This window comes from Triturus cristatus, chromosome 11 (genome assembly GCF_964204655.1).
Source record: "Triturus cristatus chromosome 11, aTriCri1.1, whole genome shotgun sequence".
In the NCBI taxonomy this organism is placed as follows: Eukaryota; Metazoa; Chordata; class Amphibia; order Caudata; family Salamandridae; genus Triturus; species Triturus cristatus.
Window position 1 is genome coordinate 319712155 of NC_140594.1, and position 22480 is coordinate 319734634.

General features: G+C 41.9%; 1 protein-coding gene across 2 annotated transcripts in view; it reads right to left on the bottom strand.

Moving 5' to 3' along the window:
- The window catches only part of KSR2 (kinase suppressor of ras 2), a 1474574-nt gene that overhangs the window by 1234736 nt on the left and 217358 nt on the right, over positions 1-22480 (bottom strand). For both annotated transcript variants that reach the window (XM_085636251.1, XM_085636250.1), the window contains exon 2: positions 5791-5931. In XM_085636251.1, coding sequence (XP_085492377.1) covers positions 5791-5931 — 141 coding nt within the window. The remainder of the gene's footprint in view (positions 1-5790; positions 5932-22480) is intronic.

Sequence of the window (22480 nt, forward strand, 5' to 3'; positions counted from 1 at the left end):
TTTTGGGCAAATGGGAGGCGGACATTAAGCAAGATACCACACTTCATCAATATCTCTCCAAGGTCAAACTATGGCTTCGATATATTGATGATCTTTTTCTCATTTGGTCTGATACTGAAGAACAAGCCATCAAATGTATTCAAAAACTAAATAACAACAACAAGAATATTGTTCTGACAAGCAATATGAGTAGACATTCTGTTGAGTTTTTGGACCTTCTTATAACACCTCAGGTCAACACACTGCAAACCAGTTTATTTCGCAAAACAACTGCTGGTAACACTCTTCTTCATGCTCTCAGCAGCCACCCAGATACTCTCAAGTGGAGTATCCCCTTTGGTGAGCTGCTCAGAGCACGAAGAAATTGTAGTACCATTGCCGCATTTGCTAAAGAAAAGGAAACCATGATTCAAAGATTCAGAGACAGGGGTTAACCTGAATGGGTAATCCAAAGAGTCATCAAAAGAGTAGATCAAATTGACCGTACTCAGATATTGGACCCCCAGGCACAAACAAGTTCCAACAAAAATGATAACACCCAAGAAACAGGTAGAATAATTCTTACCTATAATAGAAATTCCAATCAAATACACAAAATACTGGCTGACAAATGGGACATCCTGACCAGCGATTCCACCATTGGCAAAACAATGGAGCGTAGACCTAGAATAACCTATAGAAAAGGTCGCAACATCAGAGATATCTTAATACATAACGACATAACATCTATTAAACCCTCAAGTGAACATAATCTTAAAGGTTTCTTTCCTTGTGGGCATTGTAAAGCCTGTCGCAATAGCGGCATGAAGAAAACTGTATCAATCCCTGGTTATAGGTCTCCTAAGAATATTAACCAATTTCTAACTTGCAGCTCTACATACTGTGTATATGTCTTGGTATGCCCGTGTCAAATGTGGTATGAGGGAAGTACAACATTCATGGCTAAGAAACGTGTGTTAGAACACATGCGAGCCATAAACAAAAAAGATACCCATTACCCCATTGCCAGACATTTTGAATTGTTCCACCTGTCAAATAGCTTGTTACTCAGCTATTTTGTGATGGAACAAGTACATACTGGTCCTAGGGGAGGCAATAGAACCTTAATGTTACGGAAAAGAGAATCCAGATGGATCATTGAACTGGAAACTAAGTATCCTAAGGGGCACAATCTTGATGAAGAACTGAATACCCATTTACGGAATAATTAGTCCTGATATAGCATTATAGCTGTCTGTGTATATAGCTGCTTGCATTCATACTGATGTTTTTATCATGAAGTACTTACTATGCTGTAATAGTATGTGCATATATTTTAATATGTGATTTTACACACATTCTTCTTTTTGTTATTTGATATTCTTTATACAGGAAGAAAGGAAGGGTTATTCCAGTTGCGGACTGTTTCATCCGTTCCGGCTACCCTACACTTTTCTTCCGTGTCCTATGGGTTCTTCCCCAGATAAGATTACTATATTTTTCTTACTTAAATCGTTGTGATGTGCACTATATAAATCTTTTCTTCCTCGCATTTCAAGAATCTTTAAAAAAATGCCAGAATAATGCACTGCTATCATTTGTTTAGATCATGGTCCAATCTTCTAGATATAGCATCTTGCTATGATATAGTAATATGTCAGGCACATCCTGAGTCCTTTAGAAATATATTTCATTTAGTGGATGATCAGTCAATATATAATAGGGGCACTATGCCGCCAGTATATCATGAAAAGAATAAATTGTGAGATGACTGACACATCCTAGCTTAATATGCAAGTTTGCTGCCTGATAATATGTGATTTGGTCGTTTATTATGAATACTCGAGCACTATTTGCCGTTTACAGATATCATTGCCTATAGATTACATCAATTCACCTATATTACGGTTGTTGCACTATTCATTATGACTACAGACCATGGATAATGTGCCTAAATAACGAAATTTAGATATATACATGTTTTACATTTATTTTTGTACTTTCATGTTCAATCTAACTAATTAACTCAGTATAACATGAAAAGCAATGTTAGTGTTTTTTTACATTTAGACATGGCTGCCACGTTTGCCGGTCATTATCATTTGACAAACAGCAGTCTTTCTTTTATGTCTGTACCTATAAAGATTCCTCTGCAATGTACACGACTTTGTGTGATCAAGACAGCTTGTCTGTCGAAACGCGTTACCGTGGTGAATAAATCTTGGTTTTTCCCTGAGTGCGAGTCCTTCTTCGAAGAAGACTGCTGTGCGTGATATATTTACCGGGAGACCTGCCCGGTTTGACTTGCCACCTGTCTATGGGCCACAGACTTTGGAAACCTTGGTCGTTTGGGAAGATATATATATATATATATATATATATTCACTGAAAAAACCATAGGTTTCACACATGTTATAGTTAGCTGGACATTTTACTGATAAAAAACCAATGAAATTCCCGCGTTATAGTTAGCGCAGGCAACTATAACTCACGCGACCGCAATCCTCTGCTGATGCTAATACTGTATTTAGACACTTATTTGCCTATGTCTTCTTCCATTAAATTTTAGCTATACATATATTACAAATATTTTTTTTTCATAAAGACACATATGTCATCAGCAGAGGATTGCGGTCGCGTGAGTTATAGTTGCCTGCACTAACTATAACGCGGGAATTTCATTGGTTTTTTATCAGTAAAATGTCCAGCTAACTATAACATGTGTGAAACCTATGGTTTTTTCAGTGAATTTGCAAGGTTTTTTAAATGCTAATTCCTAACTATAACGTGTGTGAAACCTATGGTTTTTTCAGTGAATTTGTACGGTTTTTTAAATGCTAAGTTACTTTACGCCATTCGTGGCGTGCGCGCCCACTTAACGCAGTTCGTTCCGTGCGCGCACAGTGAGCACGCGGTGCGCTTCGCGCACCGCGCGCCCACTTTACACAGTTAGTGCCGTGGATGGGCCATGTACGCTCGATGCGCTTCGCGCACCGTGCGCACGTGGTGGACATATTATGCGCTTCGTTGTGAAAGATAAACATTTATATTCAGTTTAAATTATGTACAATATGCCATGCACAAATGGTGCCCTTCGGGCACCATTTGCACACGGGGTGGGGAGAGTGTGGATAATTTTTTTTTTAATTAATTTTTTTACCGTACGCGTACGGTAAGCGTAATCGGCGAATTTTCGTAAAAAAATTAAAATGAATTTTTGCCCTTGGGGGTACTGTGGGGACACATTTAGCAAGCCGAGGTGGTTGGGAGCTGTCTAAACAGTCCCTTTACATGTTTATTCTCTTTGTTTTTCATCCCCCCCTCAGAGTCCGAGAGAGAAAATGGCGGCCGCCGCTTCCTGGTTTCGCCCGATTCGAATGTTTACTAAGATCTAACAGCCAATCAGAATCGCGCTCGCGCACGTCACCGTACGCGTACGGTAAGCGCACCGTAAGCGCACCGTAAGCTGGCTCAGATATATATATTGATTTAAAGGCTATTTTCTCAGAATCTACTGAACAGATTTACACCAAACCTACAAAAGGCACTTCCTTGACCTGTAGACTACCTCTCTGCCAAATTTCAAGGAACTCTGTTCAGCCGTTCGGGCTGTAGCTGTGTCTAAAGGTCCTATGGAAAAATGCATGGGAAAAACGCGTTTTGGGACCCCCCTTTTATCTCAGCCCCCGCTTGACGAATCCCCCCGAGACTTTCAGGGTAGGAGCGGAGCGTAGCGCCCCACCTATTTTGAAAATTTCGCGAGGATTCGTCGACCGGCGCCAAAGTTATTCAAAATAGAATGTTGCGGTTTTCCTATGGAAACAGGGTCCTAACTATAACTACCTACTGGCGACCGCCAGTAGGTAATATATATATATTACCTACTGGCGGTCGCCAGTAGGTAGTTATAGTTAGGACCCCTTTTCTATAGGAAAACCTCAACATTCTATTTTGAATAACTTTGGCGCCGGTCGATGAATCCTCGTGAATTTCTCAAAATAGGTGGGGCGCTACGCTCCGCTCCTACCCTGAAAGTCTCGGGGGGATCCGTCAAGCGGGGGCGGAGATAAAAGGGGGGTCCCAAAACGCGTTTTCCCCATGCATTTTTCCATAGGACCTTTAGAACGAGCTACAGCCCGAACGGCTGAACAGAATTACTCGAAATTTGGCAGAGAGGTAGTCCCTAGGTCAAGGAAGTGCCTTTTGTAGGTTTGGTGTAAATCTGTTCAGTAGATTCTGAGAAAATAGCCTTTAAATCAATATATATATCTGAGCCCGCTTACCGTACGCTTACCGTACGCTTACCGTAAGCGTACGGTGGCGTGCGCGAGCGCGATTCTGATTGGCTCTTAGATCTTAGTAAACATTCGAATCGGCCAAAACCAGGAAGCGGCGGCCGCCATTTTGTGTATTTCACTCAGAAAAAAAAGAGTGAAAACAAGAAAAGGGGGCAATGAGGAGAGTTACAGACCCCCTTACATTTGTGAGGGGGTCAAAGAAGGACTGTAAAGTACAAAGAAAACATTTATTGATTTTAAAAAAAATCACGGGGTACGCGTACGGTAAGCTTACGGTAAGCGTACGGTAGAAAAAAAAAAAAAAAAAAAATGAAAATCAGATTTAAGTGTTTAGATATTAGGGGGCTCTAAAAAGAGCCGTTGTGTTTATGAAATGATTTTTTAGTGGTACCTACAAGTAAGTACCGATGCAGAGTCTAAGGTTCAAGAGGAAGACTCTGTTCCCTTCATCATTGAAGTGCACACCATCTCCTCTATAAATGTCTTGCATGTCATAACGCAAGTTGTTGTGGTAAATGGCACCCATACCATAGTCACGGAGGAAAGCAGAAACAGATTTGTTGACGTGCTTTCTTGCTTTGTCATCGCACCGCGTGCCCACCGTGCGTGCACGGCACTAACTGCGTAAAGTGGGCGCGCGGTGCGCGAAGCGCACCGCTTGCTCACTGTGCGCGCACGGTGCGCAAAGCGCACCGTGCGCGCACGGAACGAACTGCGTTAAGTGGGCGCGCACGCCACGAATGGCGTAAAGTAACTTAGCATTTAAAAAAACGTACAAATTCACTGAAAAAACCATAGGTTTCACACACGTTATAGTTAGGAATTAGCATTTAAAAAACCTTGCAAATTCACTGAAAAAACCATAGGTTTCACACGTTATAGTTAGCGGAAATTTTACTGATAAAAAACCAATGAAATTCCCCCGTTATAGTTAGTGCAGGCAACTATAACTCACGCGACCGCAATCTTCTGCTGATGACATATGTGTCTTTATGAAAAAAAAATATTTGTAATATATGTATAGCTAAAAATGTATGGAAGAAGACATGGGCAAATAAGTGTCTAAATACAGTATTAGCATCAGCAGAGGATTGCGGTCGCGTGAGTTATAGTTGCCTGCACTAACTATAACGGGGGAATTTCATTGGTTTTTTATCAGTAAAATTTCCGCTAACTATAACATGTGTGAAACCTATGGTTTTTTCAGTGAATTTATATATATATACACAAACAACTCTGTCTGTGACTCCCAAATTAATCCTGGAAAGACGAAAATGGGCCCAAGAGTTTAGTCCAGGGTTCTTCATTGTATCCAAACACCACGCACCACGGCCATGATGAGTTTCGGCCTTCGGGAGGCCTTGATCACAATATTTGTATATATACAAAATGTTTGTCTGTAAGCACACATACTACTTTTCCATCCACCCACAAGCGCTTGCTTATCTGCTATGGTTCTAACTATTCACATGTAAGTGATGTATGCATTTATTGTGAATATTCATTAGTTTACCTCCATGACTTCCTTGCGGATATCTGCGATCCTGAACCAGTGAGTAAGCTGCGGAAACCCTTCCAGCTCGGCATTGCGCTCTTGCAGGGCCACTTTCCTTTTGCAGGATAGCTGGCGACTGAAGTACTTTACCAGTTTGCTCTGAAAAATAAGGAAAACATCATAAGGAACAGGGTCCTGCATGCTCAACACATGCATATGGCTTTATTTATCAGTGTTAATCACAAATATTTGATCTTTCCAGAAGCGAAAAACAGGAATCTTTGAGTTGGGATAATAACTTACAGACACGGCCACAAACCCAAGACAGTAAGCACTAAATAAATACTAAAGGCCAAATTCACAAAGATCCTCCAAAGTCGTAGCAGAGACTCCACAGTTGTGGCTGAGTCTCCGCACTTCTGTCAGAATCCCTGCAATGAGAAACTGCAGTGCGGAGATTCCGCCACAACTGCAGAGGCTCTTTTTTAATTGAACCCCAAGTTATTATTCCAAGTTGAGTCATATAAAACAGTTACTATTAATTAAATGAGCATTCATTTATTGAGCTGCATCTTTATCCTGTTCCTTTGCATCCCAGTAAGTCAAATTATCAATAAAACACAGCCTCACATAATCTGTAAATTTAACTTCAACAAAGATTTCATTAAATATTGACAAATCAAAAGTAAATATCATTAAAAAGGTTAGTCTAAGACTATATTGGCCTTTGGGCTCAATGATACAGAATGATAGTAACCTAATGGTCCAGCACATAATGAAGGAGAAACACCACTTCCTTAAACATCATGTACCTAGGTGATATTTGTAGCGCACTGAGCAGTTCCTCATTCATTGATTGTGCTCAGCTTTTTAATGTTATCTTTGTTAAGCCGTCTTGTAGAGCTGGAGTTGGAAAGAAGTAATAATGTGAACCAGTTGTAATATCAACCATTCGAAATTAAGTAATGAAGATAATGGAAAAGAGCTAGAACGAACCTAGTAAGGAAATGTAAACAAGCATTGGCAAAGCCAATTGTTCTGGTGTGGCCGCCAGACTTCTGGCAATTCTTGTTTTGTTTTGTCATGGTTTTTGCAAAACGTTATTGTTTGGGAATATGCCGGACCCTCAATCAAAAAATAAAATATTTAGCAACAGGCAAAAATGTTTTCTGGTCTCATACACCCTGGCACTGAAGGGAACTACTTTGTTCCTTGTGAATAGGCCACATGCCACAACTCATGGTGAGTGAGGCAATGCTGAAGTGAGATGATTCACTGCCCCTTAATACATGTTGGAGTGGCTGGATGAGAAATATAAATATCACCAACAATAAACAACCGGATGAATTGTGGCTGAAACCCCTATAACTAAATTATATATATATATATATATATATATATATATATATATATATATATATATATATATTAAAATCAAAAGTTCTTGGCTAACACAGTCCTAAAAATATCAAGCAGCCTGGCATTAGTTGAAAACCGCTTACCTGTGAGAAAGAAAGAGCAGAGAAGAAAGAAAGCAGATGAGAAAGAAGGTAAGAAAAATGTAAGAGAGAAAGAAAGAAAGAAAGAAAGAAAGAAAGAAAGAAAGAAAGAAAGAAAGAAAGAAAGAAAGAAAGAAAGAAAATTATGTACATTTTTTCACACTTTTGAAAGAAAATGATGTCAATTTCTCACACTTTTGAAATCAACTTTATACATGAAATAGTGTTTATTAACTGTTATCTGTCAGATAAAAAGTTGTATAATTCTTCTCTGGTTCTTGCGCTATGTATCGCATTATAACATTGTAGACTCATTCTGTGGTATATGCTCGTTCAATGCCATCCCTCAAGTTATGGGATTGAGACTAAGTGAGTTGCAAACGATTGTCAATCCATACTAGTAAAATAAAAATAAAAACTTCAGAGTATATATATTTTCGTAGTAGTAGGTTGTCATACAAAACCAAAAAAAAATAGACACATCGATGTCATATTGACAAGCAAGAGGCAGTGCACACTGGTTCTTATACGAAGCTAAGCAGTAATCATATCCATCATTCCAGCCTCCCCCATACCTCCAGAGAACATATCAATGGTGTCACAAAGTGCCATGTGGCTTCTTCCAATGTATTGTTCACCAGTTAGTGAGAAGTAGTGTTGGTCGCATCGCGGGCCCTCTGGGGTGTATCCGGTGTGTCGGTTAGCAGAGGTGCAGAGAAAAGGAATTGATGTGAGAGGGCCCTATATATTCATGGGTGCGGATGACGATGGAAGCAACATAGCATCTACATCTAACAGTTTGTTGCAATAAATTAGAAACTCGATCCAGGTCTTATATTTGGGTCACCTCCTACTCCCCCAGCAGCAAGGCACCAATGTTTTCTCCTGTAGCAGTGCCAGGGCCGTATATTTCCTATAAGTCAGTGGAATTTCCCACATCCACCCCAAAACCGCAACTCTGGGTCCCTGGACACCTCATGGTCTGTCATTGCAGAGAGTGGCGAAAGCACCTTCTTCCGGTATCATTGAAATATACTACATAACCAGGCCGGAAGTTCACAGCTGGACGACCGTATCTGGTGCCATTGGAGGACTCCCCAGGCCTAGCCTTTGCAGGGACAACGAAGTGTCATATGCCCGCTGTGAGAACTTATAATGTGCCATGCAAATCTGCTGCTAGTCTTGCAGGTGTTTTTCTGTGCCCTGTCAGGCTCAGGTGAGGAAAGGGATTAATAAATCCATGGGGACTTTAGTTTATGAATTCTGTGGCAATCCGTGTTTTAGCCAAGAGAAGATACTAACTATATGCACTCAATTATGGCCTGTCTTTGGAGAAGCACCTGCCATGCATAAGCTTAGCTGTAGTCATCCAAGGGGAACAAATTCTAGCTCTGGGATTTCATTTTTTATATTATTATTTTCCGATCGAGTGCGTGATTCAATTAAAGTACAACTCCCGTGATGCATTATCGTGTACAATAAAAGCCCAGGGTTCGAGTAGTTAGTATCAGATGACAGTAAACTTGCATTAACACGAGTGACATCTGGGTGCATTCCATCACATTCCTCAACAGCTACAACCATATTCGGAATCAGGTGAATGGGACACAGCATAGCTCAGCAGAGATTCAGATGCCACTGAGACGTCCCCAAGGGACAGATGTTGCTTCACCGAAGCAGGTTCGGCATTGAGCAGTGGCTTGAATGTCAAATGGTCCATCAGTCTCCGGTGCATTCCTCAGATGGCAAAGCAACGACCAAGCCATGAATGGTATCAAAGGATGGTCTTGCCCTCTGAACCAATTAGGCTACTGAGTTGTAGGCATAGGAGAATTCTATTAAATGAAAAAGCAATCTCATGGATTTTGGCCAAAAAAGTGTCTGGCAGTCAATTAAGAACTGGGCCCATTTCAATGAGAAAGACAAATCAATTGTTGAAAAGAGAATAATCGGTTATTTAACAAAAAAATACTTTCCCTACAAAAAACGAACTGCAAATTCAAAAACACAACCATCTGAGATGAAAAAAAGACTAGATTCCCAAAAAGTAAATTGCTTAAAAAACATTACAACTGAAAAAAATAATTGTACAACACGCTAAAAAATCAGACAGCCATGAAGTCCTATTCAGATCATATTTACACTATGCACTCTATTCTCATGTGCTTTTCATGTGCAAGCTATTCGATTCCTATTTGTGTATAGCTATAAAAAAATAACCGTATGGTTGATATAGGGCAGTTATTTTCATGTGGGCATGTGATACATGTGATTCATGTGGCCATGTGGTTCATGTGGTACAAGTAAATGGGTCTACATTTATTTTCGCTCCTGTCTGTAGGGGATACATTTTAGCATAGGAATTTCTAAAAATGTTCTTGTATTTTGAAGTGAGAATGGGCTATCTTTTTTTCTTTCTAAATGGACTCTTAGAGTAGCGCCGTTCCTCTGCAAGCTACTCATCAATGAGGGTTCAAAGAGAGCTTTTATCATACAATTGTTTAGGAAAAAATGGGACATAAACAGGGGTGGCTCTTCCGCTATGCCACCTACTGCTTTTAAGCAGTCAGAAATATAAAATGATAATAATAGCGTTAATATCATTTTATGCTTTGTTTTCTGCTTTAGCAGCGGGCGGGTGGGCGGGCCTGCTCTGCTCTCCCCGCAGGGCAAGGCAGGAGGGATTTGCCCACTCCTAAGTGCATAATGACTGTTTGGTCAGTCCTCTCAGGCCGCCCAACCAGTCATGCACACTTTCCTCCTTTTCCATGCAGGCTGCTTTACAGCCTGCATGGAGAACATGCCCACCCCTCCAGCCCCTGATTGAGTACCGTGGCATGGTGCTCAGACCAATCACAATGCTGCACTTCTTAGGGGAGGGAGCCTGGTTGTCTGCTTCCTTTTCCTGTCAGTGTCGAAGGCAGGAGAGCGGGAGCAGGGAAGACGTGGGACCTGGCCTCAAGGTAAGGTTTTTTTGTTTTTTTTAATTCTGACCCAACCCAACCACGGCTCGTGACACCCGACCCCCAGTGCCTGCCCCGCCACCTGCAACTCACTTAAAGGTCACATATTGTGAAGTGGTAGTCATGGCATATTCCAATACTTTCACGCTGAGCCAAACAATTGGGAGGGAACAACTTCCTCAAGGAAACAATTATAAAATTGTGGCTTTGGGTTGCACTTTTAACCACAATTTCCCTAAATATTGACTCAAAATGTGTTTACGATCTTTCTTCACTTTCACTTTCCCATTCTATTTCCTTTCCTTTTTCCATGTTGTCGCTTCCAAGTAGAGTCCTAGTCATATATTATGACCGAGAACCTACATTGTAGGGGCAGGGCACAGATTTTGTGCTCTTTTTTGCCATAGAGAGCAGAATTGACGACTTTACATGCACACACTCTCATACCAAACTGGTATCACTCAGGGTACAATGTCTTTCAAAGGCTCGGCCATCATACAAAAGTAATGACAATATCATAAACAATTTTACAAATATAGGTGGTGAAATGCCTTTAAGTGATTAATGGGATAACAGTTATAGATGGGAGTCTCCTCTGGTAGTAATGAAACAACAAACAATTTGCTTTCCAAGTCATTATGAATTTTCGGTCCATCACCAGCTAGAAATATGTGTTGGAAATGCAATTATTTTCTTCTCAAAAATCACGAAGCCAGTTTAGGAAAATAAATGCATGTTGCTATTAAAAACAAACATATTGTTTTGAATGAAAGACTCCACAATCTCACAAACAAATGATTATCATTTTAAAAATAAGCATCATTCTGTTTCAGCGGTCAAACTGAAAGAACACCACACCTTCCAAACACACACTTTGCATCGTATATACATGCACACACAGATACATGAGCGCCTCACATACCATCAGCAGAAGAATTTCGAAATTTGTTTTACTACCTTCTCACACCATGAAACTATCACACACCTCTAATCTTGTTCAAGCTACCAGCATTGCATTTCTAGTTTTTGTCCATTATGTGAGTAAGAGAGCAGCCTGCGATATGACCAATCAACCCAGCAGTAGTCAAGCATATTACCTTTTAATGTGGCTACTGCCGTATGCAGTCCCACGCTGTCGAGAGAGAGATTGAGAGAAAGAGAAATCGACAGAGAGAGACATCGAGAGAGAGAGAGAGAGAGAGAGAGAGAGAGAGAGACAGAGAGAGAGAGAGAGAGGACTGGACTGGACTGTTTCCAGGGGAGCAAGGTCAAGACTCATTTTGGGTGATGTGGCGAGCAAAATAATGATGGATTAAACCCAGATCTGTGACTGGGGGTGGGTATTTGAAAAGTTACAACACTCCATCCATCATTTTGTATTGTGATGTTGACATGGGGCGCACACACACATGGAAATGTGCCCTTTTACCTTCATGCTAATGTAGTCTATTGGCTCTTATGTGTGGTGAGCTCGATACAGATTTCCTTCCTGGTAAACACATCATCTGCTAATAGAATAAGTTGTACTGTACACCCTCCGATTGCCCCTCAGAGGAACAGCACCTGTCAAAATATAATGTTGCCAATAATGTCTGAGTAGACTTTAGGGACATAGGGCCTAACTTAGAGTTTTTGAGATGGGTTACTCCACTACAAACATGATGATATCCCATCTGCCATATTACAATATTACATATTACAAGTGCGATAGAATATGACACACTTGTATTAAGGTGGACAGGATATCCATTAATCAATCAATCAATCGGTATTTGTAAAGTACGCTAATCACCCCGAGGGGTATCCAGGCATGGCCTGTGTCCACCAAACTATTCATCTGGCTGTTTATTTGGAGGAGCTAGGACACAAAGGTGGTGAGTTGCAGGCCTTGCTAGCCTTGTTTGCCAAGACAATGTTGTGCCCTCATTTTTAAAGCTCACTGTGTTATGTTATGTTATGTTATCCATATTTATATAGCGCACAGCTGCCCCAGCAAAGGGGCGTCCCGGCGCTACAGCAGACAGGTATCAGATCAAACATAGCCAACATCGGATCACTAGCAGTTCTGGGGAAAGAGGAAGGTTTTAACAGCCTTCCTAAAAACCAGAAGATCGTCAATAGCACGGATGTGGGCGGGGAGAGAATTCCAGAGTCTGGCCGCTAATACTCTAAAGGAGCGACCACCGGCCCTAGCCCTCTTAAAACGTGGGATTACAACAAAGTGAAGTCCAGAAGATCTTAAAGTGCGCGAGGGGAAATAAGGCTGAATAAGATGTTTCAGGATATGAGGAGAGGAGTGCTTGAGGATTTTGAATGACAAGCAAAGACACTTAAACCTAATCCTCTGTAAAACAGGGAGCCAGTGAAGTTTGCCAATAGTTTTTTTGGCCGAACAAAACCTTGGTAGGCCAACCAGAATTCTGGCGGCAGTGTTTTGAACGCGTTGAAGTCTAGCAATTTCAGCTGAGTTGGCTCCTAGCAAGAGAGAGGTCACGTAATCCAAGCGCGACAGGATCATAGCTTGTACAATAAGCTGTCGGGTAGGAGCCTCAAAATATTTAAAGGTGGGTCTGAGCTTGCGGAGTATCCCGAAGCAAGTAGCAGCGGTTTTCTTTGTATGAGAAACAAAACTAAGGTTGGAATCTATCCAAAGCCCGAGGTTTTTAACCTCCAAAACAGGACGGGGAGTAGGGCCAAGCTCAGATGGCCACCAACAATCACCCCAGAGGTGGCTCTGCTTGCCAACCAAAAGCACCTCAGTTTTCTTGGCATTCAATTGAAGGCAATTATCAGTCATCCAGCGTGCTATTGAGCTGATACCCTCCCGGAATTTAGCAGCTTCCAGGTCGGACGCCCCACTTAATGCAACCGCCAGCTGGGTGTCGTCAGCGTAGGACACCATAGACAGGTTCCATTGCTTGGCTACCACAGCCAGCTGCTGAACATAAAGATTGAAAAGTGTGGGGCTAAGAGCCGACCCCTGCGGGACACCCTGGGCAATAGGATACGGGTTCGATTGAAAAGGGGGTGTAACAACCCTAAACGTACGGTCCGATAGGAATGATCAAAACCATTCCAGTGCCGTATTACCGACGCCAGCTCACCCAAACGTTGTAATAAGATAGCATGGGAGACGGTGTCGAACGCGGCACTGAGGTCAAGAAGTACCAGTGCCGCCGTTTGACCAGAGTCGACCAAAGTTCGTAAATGGTCGACCATAAAAAGCAATGCCGTCTCCGTGCTATGGCCGGATCGGAAGCCGTTCTGAGTAGGGTCCAGAATATCAGCGCGAAGGAGATGATCAGATAGAATGGTGTTGACATGAACCTCAGTCAGTTTAGCCGCCCACGGAAGAAGCGATATGGGGCGATAGTTTTCCAGTTTGGAAGGATCCAAAGCTGTTTTTTTCAAAATAGGCATCACCTGAGCCTCTTTCCAGCTTGCAGGAACAGAGCCAGTTGTTAGAGATAAATTAACAAGGTCACGCAGTGGAGAAAAACAAAGAGACGCAGATTCTCTAAACTGAGCAGGACGATTTTTGTAAACTCCTCCCGGGAGAGCTCAGGTAAAGAACAAAGAGCCAGCGTAGTCATCGGAGGAGATTCTCCCTTATCCAAAGGGGCAAATGAATCGGGGAAGGATCGATAGATGGCCGCATGGTGACATGCAGTATCCAATTGCTGCTGGTGCAAGGGGTAATCAACAGCTAGAGTAACCCAGCTGAATACTGCTCAACTTTCAGAACCAGAGAGGATAGGGCTGCAAACCCCTGCTTGAAACTATCATCTCAAAACCAAGGGTCATTTAGTGAAATTATTTCATTATTGGCTTTGGTGGTCTGCAAGGATCTTATTCTGTTGCTGTCCGGATTACTGTGCATTTTTGTCTAAGAAATACAGTGCTGTATTGAAGTTTCACCTAGGTTCACTCTTTAGATAGATCTAAACCAAATAAATAGAGAACCATTGTCAAATTCACTTCACTGTATGTACAAGGTAGTAATGAAGCAATCCTCGTAGTCGACTGATATACGGCATACTCTGCTTAGTGCAACAGTCTATGTATCATGGCCACGAGGAAACTATGGGTTTACATACTTTTCATAATGAACACACACACATTTTAACATTATGATTTCCGATCTAATGATCAGATACAGTAACAAAATATAAGGAATTTCACTTTAAGTTCTACTTTACAGGAACAAGACAAATGTGTCTTGACAATATGAAACACTCAATTTGGTTTTCACATTGTTTGTGGTTTAGCACTGTGCTGCAATTGAGATTCTTAGAGGGTCCATTATCTTTAGGGCTAGCTAGTGCCAAATTAATTTGATGATATGTCATGCAAACAAATCCATCAAACTACAGGATATATGTATTAAAACATCCTTACACACACAGTCGCAGCTGTTCGTTGTAAGGATACTGATGTTCTGAATCTAATAAATGAAATATCACCCCAACTGAAAACAGAAATAGCCTTTATGAATAAGAATTTCTGAAGAAAACTCACAGAAACTGTACAGAACTCTCCAGTTATTGGATCAAGTAAGATAAAGCGCACTTATCAACCTATCAAGATTGTGTTGTAATCTTCTGTTCAGTATAATGTATCCTCCCCGTTAATGTTCATCGATGTTCTGTTCCCTGTTGCTCCGCCAGTGTGTGAGGTCATTAGAATGTTGATAGTGCTTATGTTTGGATGCGGTCCTTTGGAGTGGATGGGCTTAGCAGGACGGATGCAGCTCCTGGTGGGGCTTTACTTCTTACCTGTAACAAAGTTAAATAAAGTTATATCTATAACTTACATCCACCTTCATTGTAACACCACTGAGTCAGTTGGATTGTGGCTGACTTGGTGAGGGCTGTTTTACCTTTTGGCAGATGCAATAAAGAAAGTTATCTTCATCAGGCGTGGTGTGCACACTTGCGACAAGTTTGAGTGTGCTACACCAGAATTTGGAGTGGCGCACTACCCAAGTGGTCAGTTCAATAAGTGAGTTCACTTGTAAAGTTGTATCAAAAAACAGTTCTTTATTTTCACAGTCATCCGACGTGTTTCGTTCATTTCACAATGAACTTCTTCAGGGTATTCGTTGTAAGTTTGGACGGCGTGAGAGAAATGTTCTTCATGGAGCCGTGTCCTGTGGTTGCGTGGTGTGATTCCGCTCAGTTGAGCACGTCAGGAATTGCTAGAAATCCAGCGTCAGAACCGCTGGTTGTCCGTGGAGGAATTATGGCCTCCTTGATAAGGGCCAAAGTCCGTGGTATCTGAGATGGCAGCGAGCCTGGATATGTTCCGGTTCTGTCTGACCCTGCGTGCAACCCTGAGGATTTGGAACTTGAATTTCATTTGGGCAGCATGTCAGCAAAAAGGATGTTACGTTTTTCCCTTCAAAATTGTTTAACTGTGTTGGTAAGTGAGTTCCTCACTAGCGCGTGGTTCCTGGTGCATGTATTGTCAGATTTTGTGTTGAAATTTTGGTGTAAAACTGTGGTATCCTGCTGCTCAGCCAGAATAACTGCGTGAGAGAATGTTGGTATGTGGAATGTTGGAGTGCCTGAGTCATTTGGTGTATGAGCTGAGCAGCAAGGAAGCTGCTCCTTGTGGGGCTCTCTTTTCCATGTAACCTGCTAATCAATAAATCTACATGAAAACTTCTTGGATTTTGATTACCTTCATTATACTACATTTTGGTACCAGGAGTGGGGTGTCTACAGTCTGAAAAGAAGAGGCTGAAGAAACTAGAACCCACAATCAAGCGAAAGGACTTTCTTTTAATTTGATGCAGAGCTTTTCAAGTTAACTGGCACCTCCGAGCCCCACCAGTGACCTTCCACCGGTCGGCCACAACTCAAATGTGCCAGTTTCAACTTTATTCCACCAGCTCCTCCTTCCTGCTATTGACCTGCTGTCTGCCATTTCCTGCGACATCGGTTGCACACAACTTAAGTGTGTTCCAGTTCCTGCCAGCCCTGCTGCCGGCCTATCCTGCTGCCTGCCAGTTCCTGACATCCTCTACTTTATGCTGCCTTCCGCTGCTGCCTAGTTGCCCAGAGACCTTCTGCAATCTGCATTATAGCGAATGCTGTGTAATTAGAAACCTCCTTTTACATGTACTCTCAAGTCTCTATCGACTTCATACCAGACTCAGCTGACATCGATTTTTGGTGTCCGTTTGTGTGGATTGCACCAGTAAGGCATATGCGCAACGTTATGCCAGTCTGTGTCTAGTTAACTGCAGTTATTATTGCTGCTATGCGCAGCCTTATCATCATGCTGAACGCTGCACTATGAGGAGGTTAAATGCGGGGAAATCATGCCATTTGTGTTCGTGTGCGCTTATGATGAGGAAAAACTTTATGATGAATTACTTTTTACCTGGCAGCCCCACTACAATTTGACAGTTGTGAGTAAAGTTTAAATTTATATTGAGTGCGTGTCTCCTCCAGCACGTGCGAACTCACCTTCATCCCCTGAGGATTTGTCGCTACTTCAACGTTCTGTGCTGCTTTTGGTTGATTGCATGCATGCACGCGCTGTGAGCCACCCGGCTTAGCGCCACCGTGCGTGCCGCCATTTTGGGTTTGTCTCGTCATCTCTGTCAACCATGTTGCCTTTGCCAACCACGTTTTGTTTGCCAAAATAAAGTTATCGTGAGGCTGAAGAGGTCCTTTTGCGCCTCCATCTGCATCAGCGCTCTTCCTCGACATGTGTTTTGATTTCAAAGACATCAGATTGGCCTAGCATAGTCATATTTCATTGCAGGTACTGTTGTTTAATTTGCTGCCTCTCCTGTGCTTACCTCTTAGTCAAGCATTCTTTTCTGGGAATGACTTTAGATGTCAAGTTTTCTTTGGGTGCGCTTGCTGATGATGGAACCTTGCACATTTTGAATCCTGCATTTTCAACAGTTTTAATATTAGCACACTCAAAGTACTGGACGACTTCTTTTTTTCTACTGTGCCATCTAGTTCTTTAACTTTGCCTGCTGCGCTACAAGGATTCACCCTGCTGCGCTACAAGGATTCTTCAACCTGCTGTCAACCTGCAATTTGCTTTGACATTTATTCGTCTTCATTGTTTATTTATTCATTTATTTCTCTATTTATTTTTTTCTTGTGATGTTCTGCGCAATCTACATTTACATGACTGCAAGTTTTTCTTTTACATGCTGATTCTTATCTAGGGAACCTTTCTTTACGTGATGTTATTGCTCCGATAGTTTACTACCCTCTGCTTTTGCTACATATTGTATTGTACTGTGTGGTGCCTGCCCACACCTTTCCTGTGTTTGGAGTAGTTTTACAGTTCCTATTACTACCCGTGTGGTTATTTCCCACATCTCTATTTGCAAAGTTTTTGCTGTACGTTGTGCTGTGTGGCGTGCCCCACTCCTAGTTTTACAGTTCCTGCATTTTACATTATTACAAGTGGTTTTTTATGCCATACTTTATGTTATACTGTGTGATATTTTACACCACACCTAGTTTTATGTTGCATTGTACTGTGTGGTTTTTCCCACACCTGGTTTTTATGTTTGTAAATATTTCATTGTACTGTGTGGTATATCCCACCACACCTATTTCTGTTGTTTGCATATACATATTGCAATGTACCGTGTGGTATTCTCCACCATACCTTGCTCTTTATTGCAGTGTCTCATGTGGTATTTTCCGCCACACCTAGTTTTGCATTCCTGGATGTTGCAATGTACCGTGTGGCACTTTCTGCCATACCTAGGATTTGCTGTCTTTCTGGGGACTTTCCCCCATACTCTTGCTTGAGTTAAAGGCAACTATCCTTTTGCTTGTTCTATCTGCAGCTATCTTCCATCCTTTCACTGTTCTTTTGTTTCTGTGTTTTGTTCTCTCCTTCACCTTTTTGCTTATGCCCTTGTAAAAGTGTGTTTGCCTGGCCAGCTTGCATAATCTTTGTACTTGAGTTTGTTTTGTTATTTATGTGAGGGAGGGTGTGGGTTTGTCTTTCTGTGAGAAAGGGTGTTGATGCATGAGTCGTTTGTATTTTCTTTTCCTGTTTGTGTTTCCTACTTTTTTCACCTTTTATTTCCATGCTTTCTTCCAGTGCATTTTCTTCTCAGTTGTCTTGCTTAATTTCTGATGCATTTTGACACTTACTTCCTTTCCATTGTAAAGGAGGGAGATATGTGATATCCTGCTGCTCAGCCAGAATGACTGCGTGAGAGAATGTTGGTATGTGAAATGTTGGAGTGCCTGAGTCAGTTGGTGTATGGGCTGAGCAGCAGGGAAGCTGCTCCTGGTTGGGCTCTCTTTTCCATGTAACCCTTCAAACTCTCATAAATATTATGACCCTCTACACATAGGTTGTGAAGTAGAAATCCTTGTCACCTAGCCGTGGAGAACTTTTTACCTCCTTTGGCCACAAGATACGAATCCAAGAAGTGTTTCCACGTTTTCCTGGGCAACAATGGTTTGCCCCTCTCTGATAGAAACTGTGGAGGTTGACTAATACTGGCTACCATTCTGAATTTGTTGCCCAAGTTTATGGGCATATTAAGTAGGTGTGATGTGCCACATTTCCAGTGCCTTGTTGATTTTGTGGAATGGTTTTGTGCGGGTATGATATGATATTTGGCTGAGAGGTCGCTCACACGAATGGGGGTTTCTGGGGGTATTACCAGAGTATCTGCTTTTAATGATGGTTGTATGCTGTGGTGGTATAAACAGTTGCAGTGGTTTATGTTAGTATTTACCATGTTTAGTGTTACCTCTGGTCCTGTTTGGATGCGGTAGAGGGGAAGAAGTGAGTATCTTTTGGTCCTGAAGTGATACTGTGTTTTATCAATCCTTCCTAAGGGGTTAAGGATGTGGGGGCAGTATGTTAAGCCCAGAGTAGGATGTAGAGGCAGAGTGTTAAGCCCAAGGATATAGGGGCAGTATGTTAAGCCCAACGTTTTAGGGGGTATGTGGATATGTCCTAAGTGCAGCAGAGGGTAGGAGATGCCCTGGTCCTGTTTAAGTGAATTGTGAAGGGGTATGCGTGTGATGCCCCTGTGCAACAGAGGGTAGGAGAATCCTTGGCCCTGTTTAAGTGAGTTTGCAATGTGTGGGGAGCATGGGGTTAGTTTTCCCGTGGTATGACCAGTAGAGGACTTTGTGAGTTTCTGGTCCTACCTAGAGTTCTAAAGGGTCGTGGGGAAAATGTATTTAGTTTACCCTGATGGATGAGTAGACATGCTTGGGGTCACCTACTTGACCATTTCCTATGGGGATTTTTTGGCGTGGGATTTATAGATTTTGTGGGACGTATTACTTGGGCCTCTTGCCATCTCACATCTCATCGTATTTTCTATCGTCTCTATAAGGGGGGGGGGGGATGTGTTGTAATCTTCAGTTCAGTATAATGCATCCTCCCCATTGATGTTCATTGATGTTCTGTTCCCTGCTGCTCAGCCAGTGTGTGAGGTCCTTAGAATGATGAGTGTTTGGATGCGGTCAGTTGGAGTGGATGGGCTGAGCAGCAAGGATTCTGCTCCTGGTGGGGCTTCACTTGGAACCTGTAACCAACTTAAATAAAACTCTATCTATAACTTACAAGGATCCATCTTCATTATAACAGATTGACTTTTCGATTCCTCTTTCCAGTTCTTCGCCAACTGCTCAACAACTGTAGACTCCAGGCTCATTTGCCTTTTTTACGGTTTAACATTGAAAATGAGGGTAATGTCGCAAACATCTGCAATACTTGATTTTTACAGGTCAAAAACATTAGCCATGATTTAAAAATGCAGCATATCCATCAGGAAATCCAGTATGCTACTAATGTCACTCAGGGTGTGAAGGTTTGACAAATTACAATGAAGACAGATGAGTGAAAAAGGCTGTTGTCTCTTTGTATTTTCTGTTTAGTAATGTATATGACGGCTATCTACTGCCTCATAATGTTATCTGAAAAGCTGCATGTTAATGCAATTCGGTATACTGTAACTGAAGAAAAGTTCTGGTCTCGAAAACTAACTCAAAATCTTTTAAACATCTGTATATTATTTATTCGGATCCACTGTGAAGTTTCATAACCTTCACATAACAGTGCTTAAACACACGTTCGCCACTAGATGGTAGCACAGGATGTACAATTAAAAGATCTCGCCCAACATTATTCGTAAACCAGTCAGGTGGGATTGACATAAACCCATATTTAAGCACATCAAAAATGTACGTCTGACACCTTTCGGTAATCGCGAAGATGAACTTCAACAAACTGGTACTCAACGCTTGCAGTTAGTCAAAAGCTGTTATGAAGCATTGTAGCGAAAAAGTAATAAACCCCCCAAATATGCCAACGTCCCAGTACTAATATTTATATAACACACCCCAAAACAAGCCCATCAATACAGTATCAATCAGCATGCCCATCCTCGTGGCATTAGCGTGTTAACATGACAAAATCCAGTCTCAAAGGGACTGCAGCAAAAGAGAAACTGCAGAGGTTAAAATGCAATTGCAAAGGCAAACACTGCGCACCTGAGAATGATACCAAGATAAAGTACACAGAGCGCACATACATTGCAAAACAAAGAATAAGTAATTATAAAAATGTATCATGAACATCAATGGCACAGACGTGCACATGGTATAGGAACCACAACCACAAACAAGAGATAGCAAACAGACAAATCATGAATTGACCAAATCTCCCACCACCATCTACGCACATCATGGTTCATATCATATTTCCTCGTGACAGCTCCCCTACGTGTGTTCTCTTGTCCAGGTTGCTCGCAGTCCACTACCCTCTACTGGCTGTCTAGCTGCTGCCCTCTGTGTGTGCCTCCCTCTGCTCGTTTCTTGGTCTGGTTTGCCTTTCTGCTCGTTTTGCTGCCGTTTTACATTTTACTGCTCATTTTTCTGCCCTCTTTTTTGCCTTTCCTGCTCCTTTTTCTGCCCATTGTTTTACCCTCTTCTGCTCTAGTTTGTCTTTCTGCTCGTTTTCTGCCCTCTGTTTTGCACTCTTCAGCTCTGTTTTGCTTTCTCTGCGTGTTTTTCTGCCCTCTGTTTTACCTTTTCTGCTCACACGTTTTTATGCCCTCTGTTTTCCCTTTTTCTGCTTGTTTCTTCCCTTCTCTTACTAAACACCTAGCTTTTCAACAGAGACCTCGCACACCAGTGCCCAGATACCCCCAGGGGTGACAATGCGGCGCTATAAAAATGCTGACTGATTGATAATTATAGTTATACACTTTATCAAATCTTCCAAATAGGATGATTTCATCATCTTAGGCTGTACCTATTGTGGGACAGTGGGCCACACCAGGGCGTAGATGCTGGTATTTGCTGACACTGCGATCCTGATGGCTCAAACAGAATATGCATTACTTACCCAACTGGGGCTTTTGAGAACTGCTGCAGGAAGGAGAGGTTGGTTATTAATTCAGCAAAATCCAAGGTAATTATAATTTTCTCTAATTATTCCCAAAAACATCCTTTGCAGTTAGTGGGGGAAAACGTGGAGCTATTAAGCTCTTTTGACTATTTGGACATCAGGTTCTCTACCACAGCCTCCTGCATCACACAAACAGTAAGTTATCATTGGCAAGAGGGACAGATGGAACCTTCAAATTCCATTATCGCTTTGGGAATTGTTCTGTCTCAAATGCTTAGTCAAAACCTGTTGCAGCTGCATGAAGCAGAACTAGTGAATATTTGAAGAATGTGGTGAAATAATTATACCACAAAATAGGTTTTTACGATCCTTGCTGCGCATAGAGCCAGGAGCCCCAGTTGGATTACCGGGGATGGAGTTGGCCAAAGTGATGGGCTTGAGCTGCCATACAAGTATTCTCATGCTCCACCCAGAACACTCCTTGCTCAGTCTCAGATTGTGCACATTTTAATTTAATTCCCAGACTATCGTTGAATGCCATTGTCAGTTTACATGGTACTGGATTAAAGATCGTGTCTTCTCAATAGGATTTTTGGCTATGCAATAACTAGGGGGCGATCTGACAGACTGACACTTACAGGCACATGCATCAACCTTTTTTTGCGAGCACAAACGGTGCGATTCGCAAAAATCGTCTGTTTGCTCCTGCAAAAAGGGCCTCTGCGATGTATGAAACTGAAAGGCTCTCTCAATTTAAGAAATCACAATTTATTGTGATTTCTTAAATTGCGATTGCATTTAAGGAATCGCAAATTGCGATTTCTTAAATGCAATGCATGATGACATCGCAAATAGCATTTTTGCTAATAGGGGGCG